A 23317-nucleotide genomic window follows, 5' to 3' on the forward strand; every position below is an offset into this window, starting at 1 on the left:
CTGGTTGTGAGAATGTGCCCCATGTATGTTTCCTGGGCAATCCTAGTCAAAACACTGTGACTAAATGACATTTAATCAGGATTGTCCAAGAGATCTGTGCACTCACAACCAGCTCCATGGGGCTCAGCAATCCTGGTTTAACTCTTTAACTAGGATTGCCATGATTGTAAGAATACCACCTGTGTAAGTTTGGATTCTGCACATTTATTTATTTCAGTAAACCTGATGCATACTGAATTGGTTTCCAAAGCAAAGCAAGAGTTGCATTCTTCATGCAGATCTCGACCAAGGAATTTAACCCACACTCATGAATAATATCAGCTTCTAAAACTTAAAGTAAAGCTAGCCAAAAATCACAATAGTACTGGATGGTGTTGTACTATGATCTGTTGGCTCCATTCTATGTGATGCATGATAGAAACATTCAGGTTATTAATCAACTATGTTTCATTCTTCAGTTCTAAAAATAAAAGAGCCCCAAATCAGCCAAAGTGCCTCAGGTGCAAAGCAATGACTGCATTTCCAGGTAACGTGAAACTGTGGGTCCAATGGATCCATGGTTCTGCTTCTCCCCACCACCACCACCACCACTCTGCTGTCCGCATGTGGATGCAATGCAGAGCTCCATGTCTGCAGTCAGGGAGATTGCAGAGAGAGGGGGGAACTTGCTGTATGTATTTCCTTCTTGCTTAAAGATCAGCCTGCTCAGTTAATCACTCATGGAGAGAGGGAGGGAGTCCAAGCACTCACTCAACTCCAGTCCAACCAGTCAGTGCTGCATTCAGATGTAATGGCAGCATAATGGAATCCCAATCATGAGCTGGAGTCTGCTGAACAAAACCTTGGATTGCTGGATGAAAGGGAGCAGAGTTGCACACATTCGGACATAACAGTAGGGAAACCTCTGCCCCAAGCAAATATGGTTCAACATTACATGAGAATGTGGCCAGTGAACCAAATGCTACAGGCTAGATGTGGAGGCTGGAAGGCTGTGCACACATTATAATAATCAACAAAGAAAACACATGTTGGCGGGATCATAAGCCACATATTTTTTAATTTATTTGAACAATTGAATATATTTCCAGGTGGGAGCCCCCCTCTAATTGCTATTAACCCAAGAAAAACTAATGCTAGCAGAACTAGTGATAGTTTAAATGGCATGTGTAGTTACTTGGCTCTTAGAGTCTCCCTAATTTTTCCTAATTAGTAGATCCTTGGTGTTCAGCTGAGGCCTTAGGATAATTATGTAGCATTTGGGGGAAAAAATACAAAATAGTAAACCAGCATTAGAGGCCAAGATGCAGAAGATTTCAACAGCCACCATGAATTTGCCTTTTGTGCTCAGGTATGATGGAACAAAGGACAACCAAACACTGCAAAACACCGTCATGCTGAATGTGATGAACCTGGCTTCATTGAAAGTGTCTGGCAACTTCCTGGCTAGGAAAGCCACAGTGAAGCTGACAATAGCCAAAAATCCCAGATAGCCCAGGACACAATAGAACATAGGGACTGAGCCTTCATTGCATTCCAGTATGATTTCTTCAGCCAGAGAGTGTGTGTCAACATTTGGGAATGGAGGAGCAGTGGATAGCCATATAGCACAAATGCTGGCCTGAATGAGGGAACAACCTAGAATTATAGAAGTTGCCAGTCTTTTCCCCACCCATTTCCTCATCTTGGATCCTGGTTTGGTGGCCATGAAAGCAAGAACCACAGTGATGGTTTTAGCCAGCACACGCGAAACCGCTACTGAGAAAATGATGCCAAAAGCAGTTTGTCGTAAGTAGCAGGTTAGTGTTTGAGGCTGGCCAATGAATAGCAATGAGCAAAAGAAGCAGAGCAACAGAGAGATGAGCAGAGAGTAGGTGAGGTCCCGATTGTTTGCTTTGATGATGGGAGTGTTTTGGTTTTTCATGAAAATTCCTAGCACTAAAGCTGTGATTACAGAAAAGGAAAGAGCTAAGACAACTAAAGTGATGCCCAAAGGTTCTGTGAAGGAAAGGAAATTCAAGCCCTTGGGAAGACATTGATCTTTGTCCTTGTTTGGAAACTGATCTTCAAAGCATTGGAAACAATCATTCATATCTGGAAAGTAGAATAGATGCTGCTTCATTGTGTCAATAATTTGGAGTGAAACATGACTGTGCTTCATCTTAAGCACTTTGTGAACATTGTTTCTTTATGGGCATCACGTTGCACAATTGACTTTGTGCCGTTCTTACAATGGAGTTCTGTCCTGTAGTGCTGCCCCATTTGCAGTGTTTACCGTCATCCATGGACTCAGCTGTGCTCCAGCTGCCCACGTTCCCTTGCACAATATGTCAGCCAGAGACGTTTATTAGATTAGTCTAACAATGGGGCAAGCCTATAGCTCCTGACTTATATTTTTATGTGTCTCTTTAGAGGCACATACAGAATACACAAAAATCTTTCCTCCCTGATGCCTCAGCACATAATATAAATGTTGTAAGTATTTTGCACTGAAAAATACCTCCCTGAGACATCCCTTCTCATGTCTTCCCTAAACAGTGCCTGTTACTTAAACCCCTGATGCAGTTGTGCTTGCTGGCCATGACTCTGGGCAGTTATTCATTTGTTAAATGTCTGCAAGGGTTTCTTCACTTGCGCAGCCCATCCCCAAGATCTGAATCCAGATCATCCAGGAAATTGCTCTTCTGGGAAAGCCTGTAAGCTGCCATATCACAACCATATTCGTTTCTGAAATTTGGCCAACTTGTAGATTTCTCTAGGCAAATATCCTATTAGGGATGTGCACAAATCAATTTTTTTAATTCAATTTGTACCCGAACTGAATCACCCCCGATTTGTTTTGGGTCCAAATCTGGCCAGCTAGAACAAGGTTGATTTGTTTTGTCCACAAATCTCCCAAAACAGGTAGATATGGGTACAAATCATTTTGTACCCAAATCGATTTGCACAGACAGCAGGCACAGGCAGTGATTCTCTCAGCAGCAGGAAGGGGGTGAAAAAAATTCTCTTCTCTTTTCCTCAGTCAGGAAAGCAGGAACAAAAAGCAGAGAATCCACTCCAGGCAGCAGGCAGGCAAGGCAAGGCAAGGCAAAGCTTCTCTGGCTCTCTCTCTCTCTTCTCCCAGAAGGCAGTAAGGCAAAATGGTGGCTTCCTGCCTCCTTAAGTACAATTGAAAATCCCTCCTTTGAACTCCCCCACCCTTTGACCCTTCCCCTAGCCAATTCTGGGTCAGTCACCCCTGGCAACACAAGATCTGAATGGAAACGAGCCAATCCGCAACCAGGGGGGAATCGCCAGCCAATCATTGCACACTGTAAGTCACCAATCTGAAGCTTGGGAGGGCAGGATTTTTTTAAAAAAATTCCTGACACAAAATGGAGACCGCAAGAGAGATCTCCACAAAATTGAGGTCTGAGATCTCCACAAAATTGTGGTCTGAATCTACAAATTTTTCAGGTCCAAAATCTGGGCAATGTGTTTTGGACCCAAATCTGGCCAGCTAGCACAGGAGCAATTTGTTTTGTCCACAAATTGCCCAAAACAGATTTGGGTACAAATTGCTTTGCACCCAAATCGATTAGCAGATCCCTATATCCTAGAGCAAATACCTGATGGACCAAATCATCTTGATTTTATAATAATTAGACATATTAGGCTATGAAATGGCAAAAATCTGCACTATGAGCACTCTGCGCAAATGTTCAGTCAGTTTAACAGGGCCTGGATGAGCATTATGATTTGGGTAACTCCAAATAGAAATCTGCTTCCCTGTCTTTAAGCTCTCTTATGCCATGGATCCATAATAACAATGTACATCATGTCTCCTACCGTTCTGATCTGAAATCTTCGCATCGGGACATGGAGCACAATCGTAGCAACAAAATTGCTCCCTTGCCTTCTTTTTTCTGCTGTACCCTGGATGACAGTGGTCATTACATACAGCCCGGGGCAGCACCTATCCAGAGAAAGAGGACAATATGTATGGCCATTCTACCTGCCTGACAAAGCAATTAACACTGTCTCGCCTCCAGCTTAATGAGGCACCATTGTTACTGGAGAAGTGCTTGTGCTTCTGAAGATTACAACTTACTCCACTCAACAATACATGGGCGGGGGTGGGATTTCTACAACAAAAGCTGGAGCAATTTCAGAATGAAAGATTGATAAAGATTTATTATTTATTATTTCTTGTTTACACAGTCAAACAGGTGTTATTGACTAGGGGTGTGCAATTCGGGAATTCGGTGATTCGATTCGGGACCCGAACCGAATCACCCCTGTTCTGTTTTGTGCCCGAATATGGGCCACCCGAATCACCCTTGATTCGGTTCGGATTCGGATTTAATCCGAATCTGAATCTGAATCCGAATCAATTCGGGGGGTAAAAAATGGGCCCAGGGGGCAAAATTTTGGGGTGGGGTGGTAGTTCCCAATGGGTGGAGTCTACCACCCCAATTTCAGGGGAATTGGGCAAAGGGCTGATTTTTGGGGAATTTTTGAAATTTTAGTGACTTTGGGGCAGTTCGGGGGCATAGCATGGGATCTGGGCAAAAGGAGTGGGGTGGGGTGGTAGTGCCTAATGGTTGCAGGCTACCACCCCAATTTCAGGGGGATTGGGAAAAGGGGTGATATTTGGGGAACTTCTGAGGTGTGAATTCTCATTCTATCATAGCAAATGAGATTTTTTTCAATTAGACAACTCTCATGACCCCACTTTCACTTTTTCACACTCTCTACTACTATGAATATGAAGAAGTAATCAATTTAGCACACTTCACCTTATGAAGACAAACCTCAGAAATTCACCAAAATTCACCCCTCTGTCCAATCACTCTGAAATTGGGGACGGGTGGTAGCCTCCACCCATTAGGCACTATCTACCAGCCCACCCCACTCTTTTGGGGCAGATCCACTTTCTGCCCCCAATCTGCCCCAAAGACACCAAAACTTCAAATATTCCCAAAAAATCAGGCCTCTGCCCAATCCCCCTGAAATTGTGGTGGTAGCCTCCACCCATTATGCACTACCACCCCACCCCACTCTTTTGGGGCAGATCCACTTTCTGCCCCCAAACTGCCCCAAAGTCACTAAAACTTCAAAAAATCCCCCCAAATCGGCCATGAGCCAAATCACCCGAATTTTTCAGCCCCGAAATTTGGGTGATTCGGCTCGGCCCCGAAAAATATCATTGGACATCGGGGGTGATTCGGTTCAGCCCCGAATCACCCGAAATTGCTCATTTCGGGCACAGATCATTCTGTGCCCGAAATTTTTTGCACATCCCTATTATTGACTGGTTTGTTTTTATCCAGACACAGAGTCCTTTATTTATTATTATTTATTATTATTAGTATTATTAGTATTATTAGTATTATTAGTATTATTAGTATTAGTATTAGTATTATTATTAAGATTTATTCCAACATGTCTCAATAGATTTTCTTTCTCTGGGAATATATTCTTACTGGACTGCCTTGATGAGATACGTTGTTTCCAAGATCCTAAGGAGACCTCTCTTCCAGGCAATGCAGTGAGAATATTATCTGAGAATGAGAATGTATCAAAACTCATTAGAATAAATGTTCCATGCTGAAGCTGCTTCTGCTTTTGTTTTTATGACTATTCTAAGTTGACATTGATTCTCTTGATCATATGATTTCAGCAACTTCCCCTTCCCCTGGAACCACCCCGTGACAGAAAGGATATGTACCTAAGTTTCACACAGACCCCAAGGGCATATTTTTGCATGGTACAGAATGCTTCTGGAAGCAAGGAATGGTGTCAGAATTCCCTCCTCCCATGAGCTCTGGTGCAGTGCTGCGTTGGAACTCTTCAGGAGCACAGACAATTCTCCCATAGTGCTGGTGATTTATTATTCTGGATCTCAGACAGCAAAAATATTTCTCTGCGGACTAAGCATTATATCTTGAGCAGAACGTAGTTAATTTGGGAAAATTAGGAATGTTTAACAGAGCTCATTAAAGTAAATGAGGCTTTAAATTGCTTACCAACAATTTAACAAGAGGAGAGAGAAAATTGTCAAAATTAAAGCATAAATAGAATCTTGCAGTATTTATTATGTATTTATTTATTGAATTTATATATTGCCTAGTATAAAAATCTCTAGGCATAAAACATAAAATATAACACATATAAAATTCATAAGTGAACATGAATGGTCTCATTTGGTAAGCAGAGTCTGCCCTGATTTTCATTTGGTTGGGTAAGTACATGAGAGCACTGTCTGAGAGTATTTCCTTTAGGGGATGGGGCTATAGCTCAGTGACAGAGCATCTGCTTTGCATGTACAAATTCTGCATGCACAAATTCCCAGGTTCACTGCCTGGCATCTATAGATAAGGCTGGTATGGACTTCTGCCTGGAACCTTAGAGAGCACATTCAATCAGTGTCAATAGTACTGGACCAATGATCTGACTCTGTATAAGGCAGCTTTCTATGTTCATATGTCAAAGTCATGATCCTAAAAAAGAAAATTCCAAGCTACTTGATCTGCAGAGTTTATCCCATAATGAAGCCAGGTGATGGAGTCTGCTTCCAGTCTGGGATACTTGGCTTCTGGTCATCCTCACTAGAGGAGGTACTCAGAACCTTCCTGGTTCCCTGTGCTACAGCCACACTCTTGTTCCCCATCTGAAGATTGTCAGCTTGAAACCAACACTTCCTCAATGATCTGTCTACTGCAGGAGGGGAAGGAGGAGAGTGAAGACCCTCATCCTCTTCTCCTGATTGGCTGATTACATGCTGAAGGTCAGCATACCCCTCTCCTCAGCTTGACTGAGATGCTTCAGAAAATTAACATTGAGTTGTCACAACACATGGGGCAAGACTAAGGTGTACTAATGGACCTTGGCAGCAAGGGCTAACCCATGCACAGACAAGGGACCTTGTAAAAGAGAGAGGCAAAACTTTACAGCATATGTCAGATATAGTGAACAAATATGCTTGTTTGAACAGGATATGATGCTGTTTGCACTGGGTGGGGGGAAGGCAGCCACAAGGGGGGAGTGAGTATTGTGTGACTATCCCTCCCTTTTCTTTTGCATTTTCCCTGTAGCATGGAACCTATATTTGGATCCCACCTGATTAAACCAGTTGTGCCAGGTGATGGCTTCCTCATTAATGCTGAACTCCGGAGCCTGTGGTTCCTCGGGATGCATTCTTCCTACTATGACTCTTGAGAAGGATTGGTTTGGAAAAGTAACCCAGTTGATAATATCAAACCCAGCTGCTAATTCACCATTCTTGTCAAAAGAAACCGTGTCCCCGGCACTGTTGTTAAATGAGATGCTCTTCAGGAAAAGATGGAGCTAGAATAAAATAGGCAAAGGAAGACACTATGAATTATAGTTGCATTCAAACTTTCTTCTGTTTCCACTGCCTTACAACTGAGGAAGAGGAGGGCCCCAGTTTTTGATGAGTCTGCCTTCGCTTTTCAAGCTCTGAAAATCTGCACTTGTATATTGTGGACCTTCAGGAACTCAATGGTGTGAATCTCAGGAGGAAAGGGAAGTGGAGATGTCTGAAAATCATATCCCTCCTTTTGCATGAGCAGGAGACAAATGCTGTGCTGGTGCTATAGGGGAGGGGCAATATCTGACAATTTCCCCTTTCCTCTATAACCCACTATGCCTCCCAAAAATATGTCCTTGAGAGTTTTGCAACCATCAATGACATATTTTCAGCTGAATAGGACTATTCATCAATAATTTAGTCTGGATGTCAACCTCTATAAATAAAAAGTATTGTCTACATTATGGATATATTTCTTGGTCTTGTCTTACACTCCTCTAAGGACTATCAAACTGAACAATCAGATGAAAGAAATATACAGTGCTGATGGAGAATGATGAATGGAGGAAAAGAGAGGATAACATTTAGCATGTTAGGTTCTTTTAAAATATTTAATATTCTTAACATACATTTTCTCAGATATCCTAAAATGTAGTGTAAGGAGGTCAACAATATTGTAGATTACAGTAAATGTGAGTTTGGGTGCTATTGAGAAAATGACTTGTGCTGTTGAGAAAGTGACTTGTATGAGATGAATTCATTGTATTTCCTAGTTCACAATGCATTCTCTTAGGATCCCTTCTACTGTTCCATGTTTTATGGATGTGACATATATCTCAGGAATAAGAACATAAGAAGAGCCCTGCTGGATCAGGCCCAAGGCCTGTCTAGTCCAGCATCCTGTTTCACACAGCAGCCCACCAGATGCCTTTGAGAAGCCCACAGGCAAGAGGTGAGGGCATGCCCTCTCTCTCCTGCTGTTGCTCCCCTGCAATCTTGCCTCTCAGACTGTAGGTGGCCTATAGCCACCAGTCTAGTATCTATTGATAGACCTGTCCCCCATATATATATTCACATTTTTACTCATAATATTTACTTATAATATTAGTGTTTATTTTCACTGCCCTTCCTAATGATCCTAGCATGAAAGTAGACACTTTCGATGAGCTGTCCACCACAGCCCCAAGATCTCTCTCCTGGTCAGACACTGACAGCTCAGACCCCATCAGTGTATATGTGAAGTTGGGGATTTTTGCCCCAATGTGCATCACTTTACAATTGCTTACATGGAAATGCATTTGCCATCTTGTCACCCATTCACTCAGGTTGGAGAGATCCTTTTGGAGCTCCTCAGATTCTGTTTTGGATTTCACTACCCTAAATAGTTTAGTGTCATCTGCAAATGTGGCCACTTTGCTGGTTACCCCAATCCTTAACACAATGCTATAATGTAATAATCTAATCTAATCTAATTTAATCAATCTATCAATTAATCCATCATTCTATCAATTAGATTATATTGTAGATGCTGGAATGTGTGTGTGTGTGTGTGTGTGTGTGTGTGTGTGTGTGTGTGTGTGTGTGTGTGCACGTGAGCACGCATTTGTGTGCAGTAAAGTTGAGAAAGTGAGATTTTTAAGTTCAACAAATGAATGAGTGATTGAAATAGAGACTTTCTGGATCTGAGTTTACATCTTTAGGGCATAAGATTTCCTTTCACTATTTCCTTAGTTGTGCAGGCATGTCAAATTCTACACAACTAATGTAACTTCAGAATCCTAAGATTTTTCAAGAAGAGCCAAGCATGTTCATTGTATAGATGTAGGATGGGTAGCTGTTTTAAGAAGGCTATTGTAGAGAACTTGAAAAGTTACTCTGCAGGTTTATCCAGAACTACCCTATCAAGCAGTCCATAGGAGCAGACAGCATTGGGGAACACATTAACTTTTGTGCTTCTCTGGGGTGTCCAGCAAGTGTGAAAGGGAAGGCATTGGAGAACTGGAAAGATGGGTTTTATAAAGGAAAGGGTAATATTTTGTGCAGGTGTGCTTCATGAAGATAAAATCTTTATACATTGGAATAACCATGAAAAGTCAATAGCTTTGGATGTGAAATATTACCTGCCAAGGTTGCAGATTAGGACGGTCCACACTACCTCTCTCAACCAACTTTCTAAGCCTTGGCTTGGATGTGTATATCTTATGTAAAGTTTGAGCTATGGTATGAACTGCGTTGTAGATGCTGTAACTCTGGCCAGTCATGCTCATTTCAAATAGTGTCCCAGAAAGACTCTCCAGTCTCTCTTGGCCAGTACAAGTATCAGTACTCTCCATGTCTTCATTAGAATCAGAAAATGAGCAGCTGAATGCCTTTTCCCAGAAGGCCCTGAAAAAGTCATCTCCTTGTTGTAGTCTAGGATGTAGGCTTTGAAGGAATTGTGGAAAGCCCAGCACTTCACTGGTGTGAATTGCAAAAGACAGGGCACCATCAAAGGCTTGTATATCAAAAGCCCTGTGCATTGTTTGGATTGAGAAATCCCAATGTGCCGTCATGATCCACACTTTACCTATAGAAAGCTTCCTAACACCTTCTAATATCTCAAAGAGATAGATCAACCATATCAAACATGCCACAGTCTGAGGTCTAGCATTTAGAACATATACTTGAGCTCTGGAACTGGTTAATGAATTAGCCTTGCCACCAAGAGGTTCTAATGACCTCAGCATTTCCACAGCTTGGAATATGGCTGGTATTTTTTCTGTGATAGCTGTACAGATTCTATTCTGGGAAAGCAACGGCATCAATGTCTGTGCAAACATATCTCCATTTTCATCATCTGATATTATGATCCCAATCCATGTCCAATGGAAATGCAGAAGTAGCTGGACAATCCCTATGTACTGATGTTCTTCATTGGGGACCATTCTGTAAAATGAAGGAAGCTGGACTTTAGCATTCACCACTGGAATGAAGATGCAATAAGCAATCTGTGGGGAACAGATGATTTTCACATAATGGATAGAAGTGTTCATATTGATTAATCACAAATATTGATGAATTCTATTGATTCTGTTGATCAGTTTTATCGATGAATTCAATTCTATTGATTCATCATAATGTTATTAAAGCCAATGGAAAGTGTGGAAGTAAAAAATTTGAGAAAATGTCCTTCAGTTTGTTGCAAACTGCAAAGCACTGTCACTGACTGACATCCAGACTAATGTTTTGCTTTGACGCAAGGAATTTGCATCAGCCAACTTCCCTATGTAGTTCCCTATGTAGTTTCCCAACTTCCCTATGTCGTTTGTATTTCAGAATCATGTTGCACTCACACAAACATTCTCGTACTTGCACAACAATGTACAAGCTGTTGTTTTTCCCTTTCTGAGAAACTTCTTCCTCAGACTGTATACATTGCGGGGAACATTTGTGCAAGAGCACAAGAGTGCAATTTTGAGCATCCCTTGGACTCAAAGGATTTTGAGCATCATTTGGATGCAGCTATGTGGTCTTATTACCGTGTTTATCCAAACAGAAGATGACCCTGAACTTGAGACAATGCCCTTTAAAAATAGGGGTTAGATAAAGGTTATACCTGTATTTACCCAAAAGGAACAGCGCTCTGAATTTAAGATGACCCTCCAATTTCAAATGTCAAAGATATGCGGGGGGGGGTATAGTCTTGGATTCAGATAAATACAGTATATGTGTTCAAACTGGTTGCATTGTTTCAGCATTAGACGGGATGACAGCCTGTATAAATTCTGGTATTGTACACTAAATGTCAGATATTCATGAAGAATTTCTTTTTTTCTATCATTTGTGTATGTGTTTCTGTATGTACAAAATTCTATTTATTTTACATTATTCTGCACTGAAATCCATATGCAGTCATGTAAAATTATTCTGTTCAAGACCTATACTGCCCACTAGCACAAGAATCAGCCATAGATTTCTCATACAGAATTTAATATCCACAACAACCTCCCCCCCCCGCCCCAAGTTTCCAGTTTCTCTTTAGATATTACATTCACTAAAGTTTGGTATGAAGCATTTTTATCACATATGTTTCAATCCAGTTAATTCAATATTGATCAGAATCAATCCTGCATCATACCTGATCAGGGCACCATGAAAAGATCAAAAGACTTTAAGATCATTTCAATTGCCCAGTGCTTTTCTTGGTCCAGTAAAGGAATCACACAAAAGCCTCTCGTGGTGTAGTGGTTAGAGTGCTGGACTAGGACCGGGGAGACCCGAGTTCAAATCCCCATTCAGCCATGAGACTAGCTGTGTGACTCTGGGCCAGTCACTTGTCTCTCAGCCTAACCTACTTCACAGAGTTGTTGTGAGGAGAAACCTAAGTATGTAGTACACCTCTCTGGGCTCCTTGGAGAAGAGCGGGATATAAAATGTAAAATAATAATAATTAATAATAATTTTAAAATGTGCACTTTGAAACATTTGAAACATAAAATATATTTTCCTTATTCTGAACATTTTCTTCTAAAACTACCAAGATCTGTTCTGTATTGATCAAATAGAAACCCTTCTCTTTCCTCTTGCTCAATTTCTCTTACCACAAAAAAGTCCCTTTGAAAAGTCTTAAGATTATAGCAGAAGGATAATAAATATATATACAGTGAAAGGATATAATATATACAGAACAGAAAAAAATAGGAATTTTTTTGTGGTCACACAGTCATTTTACCTGTGGAATCTTGTATATGCCCAAGATAGTAGCAGCATAAAGTGAGATTTCAGAGGTACGTCCTCCAATGACGGCAATCAGATTCTTTTCCTTGTCACATTTGAAGTTAGGGACAATCCTTCCCCAACTGGAAAGCAGCTTCAAAGTGTTTTGATGAGTTATCCTTGCATTTATGTAACTGTCATAAATTTGGAAGCCCAGGCTGACATTTGGTAAGATCTTGGGGTTCTCCTTAATCTCCTTTATAGCAAATATCAAAGAGAGGACATGCTGGTAGTTTTTCGGTACTGAACTAAAGAAAGTATTTCATTATGTGTAAGATAAATATTCAACCTTCATGAAGCATCTGTTTGAAAAATGCCATTGCATACAAAATTATGGCTGTGAATATTATTAGAACTGAATGTTACATGACCTAAATCCAACGAAGCACGTCATGCTTAAGGAATCATGTAAGACAATTTATTTTTTACTAGCTGGGCCAGGCACTTCTCCACCCCCCCTCACCCACCTGCCCACGGTTTCTGGCCGGCTTTCAAGCCAGCCCGTCCCTCCTCCTGCCTGCCGCAGCCTGCTTCCAATGGCCGGGCCTGCCTGCCGCTGCCTCCTCATGCCGACGGCCGGGCCACTGCTGCCTCCTCATCCTGGAGCTGTTTTCTCCCTATCCCCATCGCTAGTCTGGCAGCTGCTCGTGAACTCTCATGAGAGCTGCCACACATGGGATTAGCAACAGGTACACCTAGGAGAGATAAATATATCGATTTTTTTTACATTTTAATCCCCCTCTTCCTCTGAGGAGCTCAGAACAGTGTACATGCTTATTTTTATTATCACAACAACAACCCTGTGACATAGGCTGGCTGAGAGAGAAGTGAATGGCCCAGAGTCACCCAGTGAGTTTCATGGCTGAATGAGGATTCGAACTCGGTTCTTCCCGGTCCTAGTCCAACACTCTAATCACTGTGCTATGCTAGTCTTGACTAACATAGTCAAGACTATGTCCAGTTATTTCAGTGGGGCTTATCTGGACTATTTATCCAGATTATTTACCTGGATTTATCCAGATTATTTATTTGGATTTATACAGATCATGTATCTCCATTATTTTAGTGGGACGTCTCTGGATTATTTATTACATTTCTATACTACTATTTGTCCTGAAGCCCTGGGGCAGAAAGCAACAAATTCAAAAACATAACAATAAAATTGCAGTTTAAAACATACTCCAAATAAGATGCAAGCTGTTTTACTAGTATTATTCACAGATAATGAAACAGACAAACCCTGATCACTCATTCCTAATCTGTGGAGACTGTACTAAAGTACACCACCGGTGAGTGTCAATAAGCCCAGCCCCACACTGCTGTGCTCCTTAATCAGTTACACCTGCTTTCAATGCATACAGAGTTTGTCTACAGAAGGAATACCTGGGAAAAAATCCTCCCCATGACTGAGAAGGCTGAACTAACAGCAGTATTGCATCCTAGACTATGACTGTGCCAGCATACACAGGAGGGGGGAAGAAACCATTTCCTGCTCCTTCTGGAGGTACCTGTGCCACCAGGAAAAAATGTCCTTGAGCTTCAGAGACATTTTCTGAGGAGATGCAGGAAGATGCAGAAAGAAGGGGAGATTGTCCTCCTCCATCCACACTGGTGCTTCATTAGTCAGGGTGTCAATCAGTGTTTGTCTGCAGAGTGCACTGACTGTTCAGCCTTCTCAATCACAGGGAGGTTAAGGACAACATTGCCACGGGGGCGGGGGGGGGGGGCAGATTGCTGACATACTCCAGTGAGAGCTGTTCCTGGCTACACAGTTCATAGATTAAGAAAAACTGAACAGGGCTACAAAACTCAGGATGTAGAAAAGCAGCAAGTAAATGATAGTAAATGGCAGTGCCTAAGAACCATGGCGGAGAGTTAATAATTCTGAAATTATTCTAAACCCAACAGAAAAGGGAAGATGCTTCTAAGAGAAGAAGGATGAAGATAGAAAGAATTGAATGAATAGCTTGAGATTTTTGATGGGACAAAGGAACAGGTAGAATATAGAATCAACATACAGAGCAAAGGAGGAAGAACACAATAAGAGAATAATTTAAAACTCTCTTTCCTGTACATGCTGTTGCTTATCTGATCTACAGGTGAAACTCGGAAAATTAGAATATCATGCAAAAGTCCATTAATTTCAGTAATGCAAATTAAAAGGTGAAACTGATATATGAGACAGACGCATTACATGCAAAGCGAGATAAGTCAAGCCTTAATTTGTTATAATTGTGATGATCATGGCGTACAGCTCATGAAAATCCCAAATCCACAATCTCAGAAAATTAGAATATTACATGGAACCAAGAAGACAAGGATTGAAGAATAGAACAATATCGGACCTCTGAAAAGTATAAGCATGCATATGTATTCAGTACTTGGTTTGGGCCCCTTTTGCAGCAATTACTGCCTCAATGCGGCGTGGCATGGATGCTATCAGCCTGTGGCACTGATGAGGTATTATGGAAGACCAGGATGCTTCATTAGCGGCCTTCAGCAATTCTGCATTGTTTGGTCTCATGTCTCTCATCCTTCTCTTGGCAATGCCCCATAGATTTTCTATGGGGTCAGGTCAGGCGAGTTTGCTGGCCAATCAAGCACAGTACACTGTATACTTTTAAGAGGTCTGATATTGTTCTATTCTTCAATCCTTGTCTTCTTGGTTGCTTGTAATATTCTAATTTTCTGAGATTGTGGATTTGGGGTTTTCATGAGCTGTACGCCGTGATCATCACAATTATAACAAATTAAGGCTTGACTTATCTCGCTTTGCATGTAATGCGTCTGTCTCATATATCAGTTTCACCTTTTAATTTGCATTACTGAAATTAATGGACTTTTGCACGATAGTCTAATTTTCCGAGTTTCACCTGTATTTGTAGTGGATATGTCCTTTCCTTATGCAGGTGACTGAAGATAAAGAAATGATTTCCTTACAGTATTTGGTTTATGAAATTAGTTTTGGGATGTTCCTTGAAGAATATCTCATCCAACATACAGCCAAACTGAGTACCAATTGCTCCAAGGATTAAGTCCCCTCTCTGATAATATTTGTGTGGAAGTTGGGAGGGATAACTCATGGAACACATAACAGCATGTGCCCCACACTGAGCTGGTGGCACCTTCAGCCACAGAATGAGAAGCAGAAAAAGAAATACCTCTGCCATTTTCTGCAAAATTCGACTGAAAATGTCCAGTTTCTATCTTTCATTCATAATCCTTGCTTCAATGGTTCTAGGTCTATTATGATTTTTAAAAAGGACAAAAGTTCAAACTTATGCTATTTTCCTTCCTATTTATAGTTTTCAATCCTACTTCAAATGGAGCAGGCATATTTTATTGACTCGCTTGTTGATTGTAATTGTTACCTTTAAAAAGCCTTGTAGAGTTTGTCAGGTGGATAGTTAAATCAAGTAATTTGAGATAATTACTGGTCTCAGAATTATCATGTCAGATTATTTATTGCAGAAGAAAAGGAGAAGAAAATATGATCCCAGTTTTTTCCTAGCCCATTTCAAGATGCTGGTTTTGACCTTTCCATTTCTAAATTAAAAGATTAAAAAGCAATAAAAACAAATAATGGCAAAAGAAACCCAGAAAGTCAGCATTTATACATTGTACTCAGGCCAATGAAGACACAAAGCATAAGTAGAAGAGCCAAAACTTTATTAATTAACAGCCAATTAAGCAGGAACAAAAGGGTTTGGCTCTCCAAACACCTACAGTGTTAAAACTAGTGACCTGTCACCACAGATGCGGGTCCAAATGCAAGTCCAAATGCACATTGCATGGAGTGACAAACCCCAGCTCAAAAGAGTATCCTGAACATACAGGGCAAGCATAGTCTTTGCTGGATCACACCTTAGTCCTACTTAGTTCAACACTCTAACATGGCAGTCCAACAGATGCCCTTGGATTAGGGGTGTGCATGGAACCGGCTAGCCCAGTTTGGTTTGAGTACAGACTAGACTCAAACCTGACCGGGCCAGTTTGGTCCAGCACCCTTAAACCCCCGCCCCCAGTCTGGTTCGGTCTGGGTGTGTGTGTGTGATTTTTTAAAATAAAAAAATTAAATATTTTGTTTTACCTTCTGCCCCTTCAGGGGAGCTTCCTATCCACCACAGGGGGGTGTCCATAAACATTCCCCTGCCCCCCGCCAGCCTCCCAAATCACCACTGCGGCCCATCCAGACTTTCTTTTTTGGACCATTTGGGCCTCAGTAGATCATCACGGTGGCCATTTTGGAGGCCGCTGCGCATGCACAAATAGCCTCTGCAAGGCCTGGCATGGCCTAGGGCCTCGCAGAGACCATTTGTGCATGCACAGTGGTCATTTTGTTTTTGGCGGCCATTTTAAAAAAAATTAAATGGCCACCACCCAATTTTTAAAATGACCACCGTGATGATCTACCAAGGCACAAATGGGCCAAAAGAGAGGATCTGAACAGGCCATGGCAGTGATTTGAGAGGCCAGTGGGTGAAGGGAAACTTTTGCGGACTCCTCCCCCTCCACCACGGCCCACAGGAAGCCCACTGAAGGGTTGAACTTACAAAGGGGTTCAGTTCTGGTCTGGATGGAGCTTGGGGGGGTTCAGTTCAACCCGGAACCCCCAAACCACTGGACTGAACCACCGGACCCCCGGACCTGTTGGCACATGCCTACCTTGGAAGCCACACAACTATGAGATTAAGGTATGCCCCCTATCCTGCCATTTTAGCCTTGACTTGTAAGCAAGGTCGTCTAGCCTCTTGATCATCTTGGTTGACCTCTTCTGGATCTTTTCCTTATTTTAATTTTAAATAAAATAAAATAAAATAAAATAAAATAAAATAAATATTATCCATGAATTTACCCCACAATCATGAATCAGCACACCATTACAGCCTCTAAAAGGGCTAAGGCAAAAACAGCCAAGAATTCATAGTACTTTATCTTGTACTATGGTCTGTCTGCTGCAGTTCCATGTAATGCAAGACAGGGTAGTTCATGCTACTATTCAACTGTTCTCCACTCTTCTTTCAGTCCTAAAAAGTAATATAAACTAACATTCATCAAAAGTGTATGAAATGCAAAAGTGTTTCAGGTGCAAAGCTCTAGATGTAGATACTGGAGGGCTGTGCACTCATTTTAATCACCTACACAGAAAGCACATGTTGGTGGAAAAATTATTCATATATTTGCTAATTTATTAGTGCAACTGGATTTTTTTCTGGGATAAATTACAACTGAGCTTGACCTCTAATCCACCAGAAAAGAGGCAGTAGCTGGGGATTCTATCTAATTTCTATTCACCAAAGAAAAAATGAACTTTGTCAGGGCAAGTAACACTCTAACCATCACGTGTAGTTGATTGGATCTTAGATTCTTCCTAAGTTCTCATAATTAGCTGACCCTTGGTGTTCAAATGAGGCCTTAAAATAATGATGTAGCATTTTGGGAAAAAGATAAAAACCAGTAGCCCAGCACTGGAGGCCAAAATGGAGAAGATCTCCACTGCCACCATGTATTTGCCTTTCGTGCTCAGGTATGATGGAACAAAGGACAACCAAACACTGCAAAAGACCAACATGCTGAAAGTGATGAACTTGGCTTCATTGAAACTGTCTGGCAACTTCCTGGCTAGGACAGCTACACTGAAACTGACAACGGCCAAAAATCCCAGGTACCCCAGGACAAAATTAAACATAGTGACTGATCCTTCATTGCATTCCAGTATGAGTTCTTCAGCCAGAGAGTGCATGTCCAAATCTGGGAATGGAGGAGCTGTACATAGCCACACAGCACAAATCCCAGCTTGAATAAGGGAGCAGACAAGAAGAATAGAATGGGCTAGTCTTTTCCCCACCCATTTCCTCATCCTGGAACCTGGCTTGATAGCCATGAAAGCCAGAACCACGGTGATGGTTTTTGCCAAAACACAAGACACAGCCACAGCAAAGATGGCACCAAATGCAGTTTGTCGTAAATAGCAGGTCAGGGTTTGAGGCCGGCCAATGAATAGCAATGAGCAAAGGAAGCAGAGCAGCAGGGAGATGAGGAGAGTGTAGGTGAGCTCCCGATTGTTGGCTTTGACAATGGGGGTGTTTTGGTTCTTGATGAAAACTACTAGAATCAAAACTGTGCTCATGGAAGAAGAAATTGCCAAGGAACCTAAAGTGATCCCTAAAGGTTCTGTCAAGGAGAGAAAGTTCAATCTCTTGAAAAGGCACTGGTCTTTGTTCTTGTTTGGAAATTGATCTTCTGAGCATTGGAAACAATAATTCATATCTGAAAAATAGAATAGATGCTGCATAATTATATCACTTTTTTGAAATGGAAGTCCTTTCAGTCTTTGAAAATAGGTTGCTCGTTAGGAGGTCTTTCACCTTGTAGAGTCTGAACTGATTCATAACAGTGACTGATAATTCATTTAAAATATTAACCATTTTTAAATATTTAAGATATTGTTCACACTATAGTTGATTAACTTAGTTTTATCTATATTTTACAAGTCTGAGTCACTTACCTCAGCTCAAAAACCTCCCTTAGCCCCCCCCCTTTTTGGTCATCTGACAGTGCTGGCTGCTTGCAGCCAGTGCTGAAGCAGTGAGAAACACCCGTTCACTGATGTGGGGATTCTCCACAATGCAGCGTGCACTCGTGTGGTGCATTGTGGGAGTTCAGGGGTAGGGCATGTCCCTGCCCCCAACCTGCCACTTTGACAGAGGGGGCATATGAATTTCTGCGTGCATGATCTCTGTGCCTGGACACATGAAACCAATTGTCTGTGGGAGTGACAAGCTTTTCAAGCCTTCCTCCCCACACACCCACAAGCCCTCCTCACCAAGTGTGAGAAAGGAATCAATGGCTATGTTCTCATAACCAAAACAATTACGGTTAAAGAGTGAACTGCAATCAGCTAGCCTCATTAATTAGGAATCAGGTTAAATGCTGGATAACTGCAGTGATCTCCAAAAAATTCTGAGATCTCATGATGTGCTCTCTGGGAGCATGTGTGGAGCTGGTCAATTGTGGTTTAACTCTTTAACACTGATATTTGAATATCTGCCAATGGTTTCTTATCTTCACTTCAAGGTTCGTGCATTGAATCCTGTTTTGCAGGGTGTATCCTGACTTTAATTGCTTTTCACAGGGGGGTCCATGGGCGTGTACTGTGAGCGAAGATTACTACATTAGACTCAGAAGGTCCAAATGGATTTTTGTGTGTGTTATTTTTGTTTTGTTTTTCATCTTCTTTTAGTTTGTTATATTTTTCTTTTTAACTTATTGGGTTAATTAGTGCTGGTATTGCATTAAGTTTTGCCTATTAATAATTATGTACTGTAACATTAACACTTTATTAAGTTCTATTCATTCACCTCTTTATCCTTACACATATTTATCTTATTTATCTTTTTTAAATGAGCCCATTTAAGTTGTTTCCTTCTGCTGTTTTGCCTCCTTGCTGCAAAGTTTTTAGTAATTGAGTATGGTGGTTACTATGGTTACTTGGAATGTCCACAGATTTCATCAGCCTTTGATGGTCCTCCGGGTGTTGGCCAAGTTAGGGGAAATGGCTATTGAGGTTGTTTTCCTACAAGAAACGCATATTTTGCCATCTGAACAATTGCTTCTACAAGGGGCATGGGTGGGGAACATCTACATAAGTCGTAATTCTACAAGGAATAATTGTAATAATATTATTGTAATTCTACAACTGAATAATTCTAAATAAACTTTGCTTGTTCTTGATCTTTGTATATTGAGATATACATATGTAACAAGAGCATGTCTATTTTTATTCACAAATCTTCTAATTGCTGAACAGGAAATAATAGATGATGAAAGTCCCTTTCTTATACTTATTGCTAGCATGGGTGGTCAACACTTGGCATTAATAATTTTTTATGGTCTAGTCACAGATTCCCCATAATTAATACAAAGCTCTTTTGCACATTTGCATGCTCATTTGATTATTGTTGGGTGAGGATTTGAATCAAACTCTTCATGAGAATATATCTTTTTCCTGTTTATAAAAACTCATTTAGGTTGGATTATTTTTTGCTATCTAATTCTTTAGTATCTCGAGTTCAGGCATGCAACATTGACACCATACCAAGCTCAGATCATGCCCTGTTGAGTTGGTTGTTCATCTGGAAAGTTGTTCCAGTACCTAATTTAACTGGTATATGAACATATCCCTGTTGAATGATCCTCAGTTTACTAGACAAATGGAACAGGAGATGGAGGGAGGTTTCTTTTGTTTAAACAGAGGCTCTATTACATCATTATCCCCAGACTGGGATACATTTAAAGCATTTTTGCAAGGTTGGATTATTGCTTACTTTTCACATTTAAAAAGGCAACAAAGTGCTCAGATGGTATATCTTGAGATGCAAGGGAAGGATTTATTGATATGCATTGCACCCTTCTCCTGAGTCATATAGAACTTTACCTATAGCTAAATATGAACTTAATAAGTAAGTCTCCTTAGAAACTGAATTTTTGTTGAATTGCACTAGGCAAAGATATTGGGAAAGGGGGAAAAACTAGTAAACCTTTGGCTTGTAGATTGAAGCAGATAAAGCAGTATAACATTATAACTAAATAATTATTGATACACAAGGCAATGTTTAAACAGACACTGAATTCATAAACTGAATTTTATTCCAAACTGTACAGTACTACCGGTAGTATATCTAATACTGATGCAGACATAGATAGTTTCCTACAAAAGGTGCATCTTCCACATTTTACACAAGATCAGATCAAACTTTTAAATGCACCTCTTTCTCTACAGGAAACAATCACTACAATTATATTGATGAAATCAGGAAGGGCCCCAGGGATGGATGGATGGATTTCCCATGTAGTTTTACAAGAAATATATTAGTTTCCTTGCTCCAATTTTATTGGAGGTCTATAAAGATGATTTTTAAAATAAGTATTCCCCACTTTCTTTTAATGAAGCTTAATATAACTGTTCTTCATAAACCCAAGAGGAGAGCTGGTCTTGCGGTAGCAAGCACGACCTGTTCTCTTAGCTAAGCAGGAGCCACCCTGGTTGCATATGAATGGGAGACTAGTAGTGTGCGCACCGTAAGATATTCCCCTCAGGGAATGGAGCCCCTCTGGGAAGAGCAGAAGATTTCAAGTTCCCTCTCTGGCTTCTCCAGAGGGCTGAGAGAGATTCCTGCCTGCAACCTTGGAGAAGCTGCTGCCAGTCTGTGAAGACAATACTGAGCTAGATAGACCAATGGTCTGACTCAGTATATGGCAGCTTCCTATGTTCCAATAAAGGATTATGCACTACCTATAGACCTATCTCCTTGTTGATGCTAAGATGTTGACAGCTGCACAGTCATGTAGGGTGCAGACTGTGCTTCCAACCATTATTCATCCAGTTCAGACTGGGTTTATATCTGGCCACCAAAGATCAGACATTAGATTGTTGACTGATGTATTAGCTCTATCTTGGAGAACCAGGACTTGGCCACTAAAATTTCTTTAGATGAGGAGAAGGCATTTCCATCTGGGGTTCTTGAAACATGTTTTGATTAAATTTGGATTTTCCCCAAATTTATTGACTTGCGTTACTATGCTGTACAAGACTCCTTATTCATGAGTCATCACCAATGGGCTCTTGTTCTCCTTCAATTAGGCTAGAACAGGGCACATGTTAGGCCTGCCTCTTTTTAAAAATTTAGTATTAGTTCCTCTGGCTTGTGCTATTAGAGACTCGGATAAGATAAAAGGCATTATACTAGGTGGGACTGAGTAAAAGTTGATTCTATATGCACATGACATTTTGAGGCGGGTCTCAACACAGAGACCCGCCTGGGGAGGGTGAATGGGAAGAGCGGGCTTAGCCCGCTCTCCCCACAGACGAGCAGGCAGTCCGCTCTGGGCGGCCAAAGCGACCGCCCACATGACTGCCGGCTCCATTACAGCCCCCGGAAGCTCCAGCATGCCCTACGTGAGTGTGCAGGGCATGCTGGAAAGACCCCCCGGAGTCAGCATAGTAATCCCTCTCAATTAGTAAATTTAATTTTTTCCAAGTTTTGGTTCAAATGAAAAATTATTTACATCAGTGGGCTATTCTTATACGTTGATCATAGTTTAACCAAGTTTATAAATTAGTCAATGACTTCTTATGGCAAGGACACCTGCCCAGATTTTCACTTCAATCACCTACTGAGGAAGGTGGATTTAATTTTCCACATTTTCAGGCATATCATTGGGCATTTATTTTATCATCAGTCTTAGGGTGGAAAAATGATTCTCAGGTCTCGATCACACCTTGGACACAGCTTGAGAGTTATTATTTGACCCCACTGAAAGCTTGGCAGATGCTCAGTTCATCATTTATTTGCTGATCTAGGTTATTACTGGTGGTTAAAGCTGCAAAGCATATAGGGATAATCTAGGGTTCTAGACATGGTTTGATCCTTCCAAGCATGAAAAATTTACGTTGCAGGTGAATGTTGTGGTTTTCAGATTGCTCGTAAATATTTTATTGGGCTAACTGGGCCTACTGCAACATTATTACACTAGGTTGTTGTTGTTGTTGTTGTTGTTAATAATAATAATAATCAAATTTGTATACCACCCCAAACGTTTGTCTCTGGGTGGCTTACAACAACATAAAACCAATTAAAGACATAGACAAAAACTTAAAAACAATTTAACAATTTAAAAATAAACAGAAATCAAAACCCCAAAATATTGTGAAAAGCTTGGGTGAAAAGATGGTTTTTCAGGTGTTTTTTGAAAATTGCCAGAGATGGGGAGGATTGTGCCTCAGCAGGGAGCACATTCCACAATTTCAGGGCAGCGACCGAGAAGGCCCGCCTCTGTGTAGCCACCAAACGAGTTGGCAGTAACTGGAGACTGACTGCCTCAGATATAAATTGATATCTTCTGAAACTGAGTATGATTTGATTCAAGCTGAACCCAGGTTTTTAGGTTATGTGCACATCCCTACTGGGAAGTTTAATGTAGCTAGATAAGCATCATGATTTGGGTTCATTGCCAAATAGAAATCTCCTTCCACATCAGCACTGCTGCCATAAAAGTGCTCCAACATGATGCTCTCTCAGGCATTGAATCAATTTTAATAGTGTATATTAAATTGCCTACCATCGTGATCTGAAATCTTCCCATCTGGACATGGAACACATTCATAGCAACAAAATGATTTTCCCTCCTTTTTTTTCTTGCTGTAACCTGGATGGCAATGGTTATTACACACAGAAAGTGGCAGCACCTATT

The 23317-nt window shown here is 41.0% G+C and overlaps 3 protein-coding genes across 4 annotated transcripts in view; 1 reads left to right on the plus strand and 2 right to left on the minus strand.

The window, feature by feature from the left end:
* The window catches only part of LOC128330042 (vomeronasal type-2 receptor 26-like), an 87269-nt gene extending 73206 nt beyond the window's left edge, over positions 1-14063 (plus strand). Inside the window, exon 10 of one of the 2 annotated variants that reach the window (XM_053262198.1) lies at positions 13973-14063. The gene's annotated coding sequence lies outside the window, so the exon portion shown is untranslated. Of the gene's footprint in view, positions 1-5659; positions 5680-13972 lie in introns of those variants that run through there. The other variant, XM_053262197.1, reaches the window with a different exon arrangement.
* LOC128331022 (vomeronasal type-2 receptor 26-like) lies at positions 1193-13667 on the minus strand. Its single transcript, XM_053264387.1, has 6 exons — positions 13573-13667; positions 12021-12312; positions 9430-10296; positions 7099-7326; positions 3826-3952; positions 1193-2091 (listed from the first exon to the last, which is right to left on the minus strand). The coding sequence occupies exons 1-6, from the start codon at positions 13665-13667 to the stop codon at positions 1193-1195; spliced, it is 2508 nt and encodes an 835-aa protein (XP_053120362.1).
* A 2472-nt stretch (positions 14064-16535) lies between the features above and the next one.
* On the minus strand, positions 16536-23278 carry LOC128330044 (vomeronasal type-2 receptor 26-like). The gene is made up of 2 exons (XM_053262205.1): positions 23186-23278; positions 16536-18334 (listed from the first exon to the last, which is right to left on the minus strand). The coding sequence occupies exon 2, from the start codon at positions 18330-18332 to the stop codon at positions 17436-17438; it is 897 nt and encodes a 298-aa protein (XP_053118180.1). The 5' UTR covers positions 18333-18334; positions 23186-23278; the 3' UTR covers positions 16536-17435.
* Positions 23279-23317: the final 39 nt, after the last annotated feature.

The sequence above is a fragment of the Hemicordylus capensis genome, chromosome 6 (genome assembly GCF_027244095.1).
Source record: "Hemicordylus capensis ecotype Gifberg chromosome 6, rHemCap1.1.pri, whole genome shotgun sequence".
Taxonomy (NCBI): Eukaryota; Metazoa; Chordata; class Lepidosauria; order Squamata; family Cordylidae; genus Hemicordylus; species Hemicordylus capensis.

What these genes read in the sequence shown, in the direction of transcription:
- LOC128331022 (XM_053264387.1), bottom strand. Translation starts at nt 13,667, where the DNA reads ATGGAGGAGGACAATCTCCCCTTCTTTCTGCATCTTCCTGCATCTCCT. An exon ending in GCATATACAAGATTCCACAG is followed by an intron (nt 10,297 to 12,020) that starts GTAAAATGACTG and finishes TGTTCCCCACAG; the next exon opens with ATTGCTTATTGCATCTTCAT. An exon ending in CTAATCTGCAACCTTGGCAG is followed by an intron (nt 7,327 to 9,429) that starts GTAATATTTCAC and finishes ATTTTATTCTAG; the next exon opens with CTCCATCTTTTCCTGAAGAG.
- LOC128330044 (XM_053262205.1), bottom strand. Translation starts at nt 18,332, where the DNA reads ATGAATTATTGTTTCCAATGCTCAGAAGATCAATTTCCAAACAAGAAC.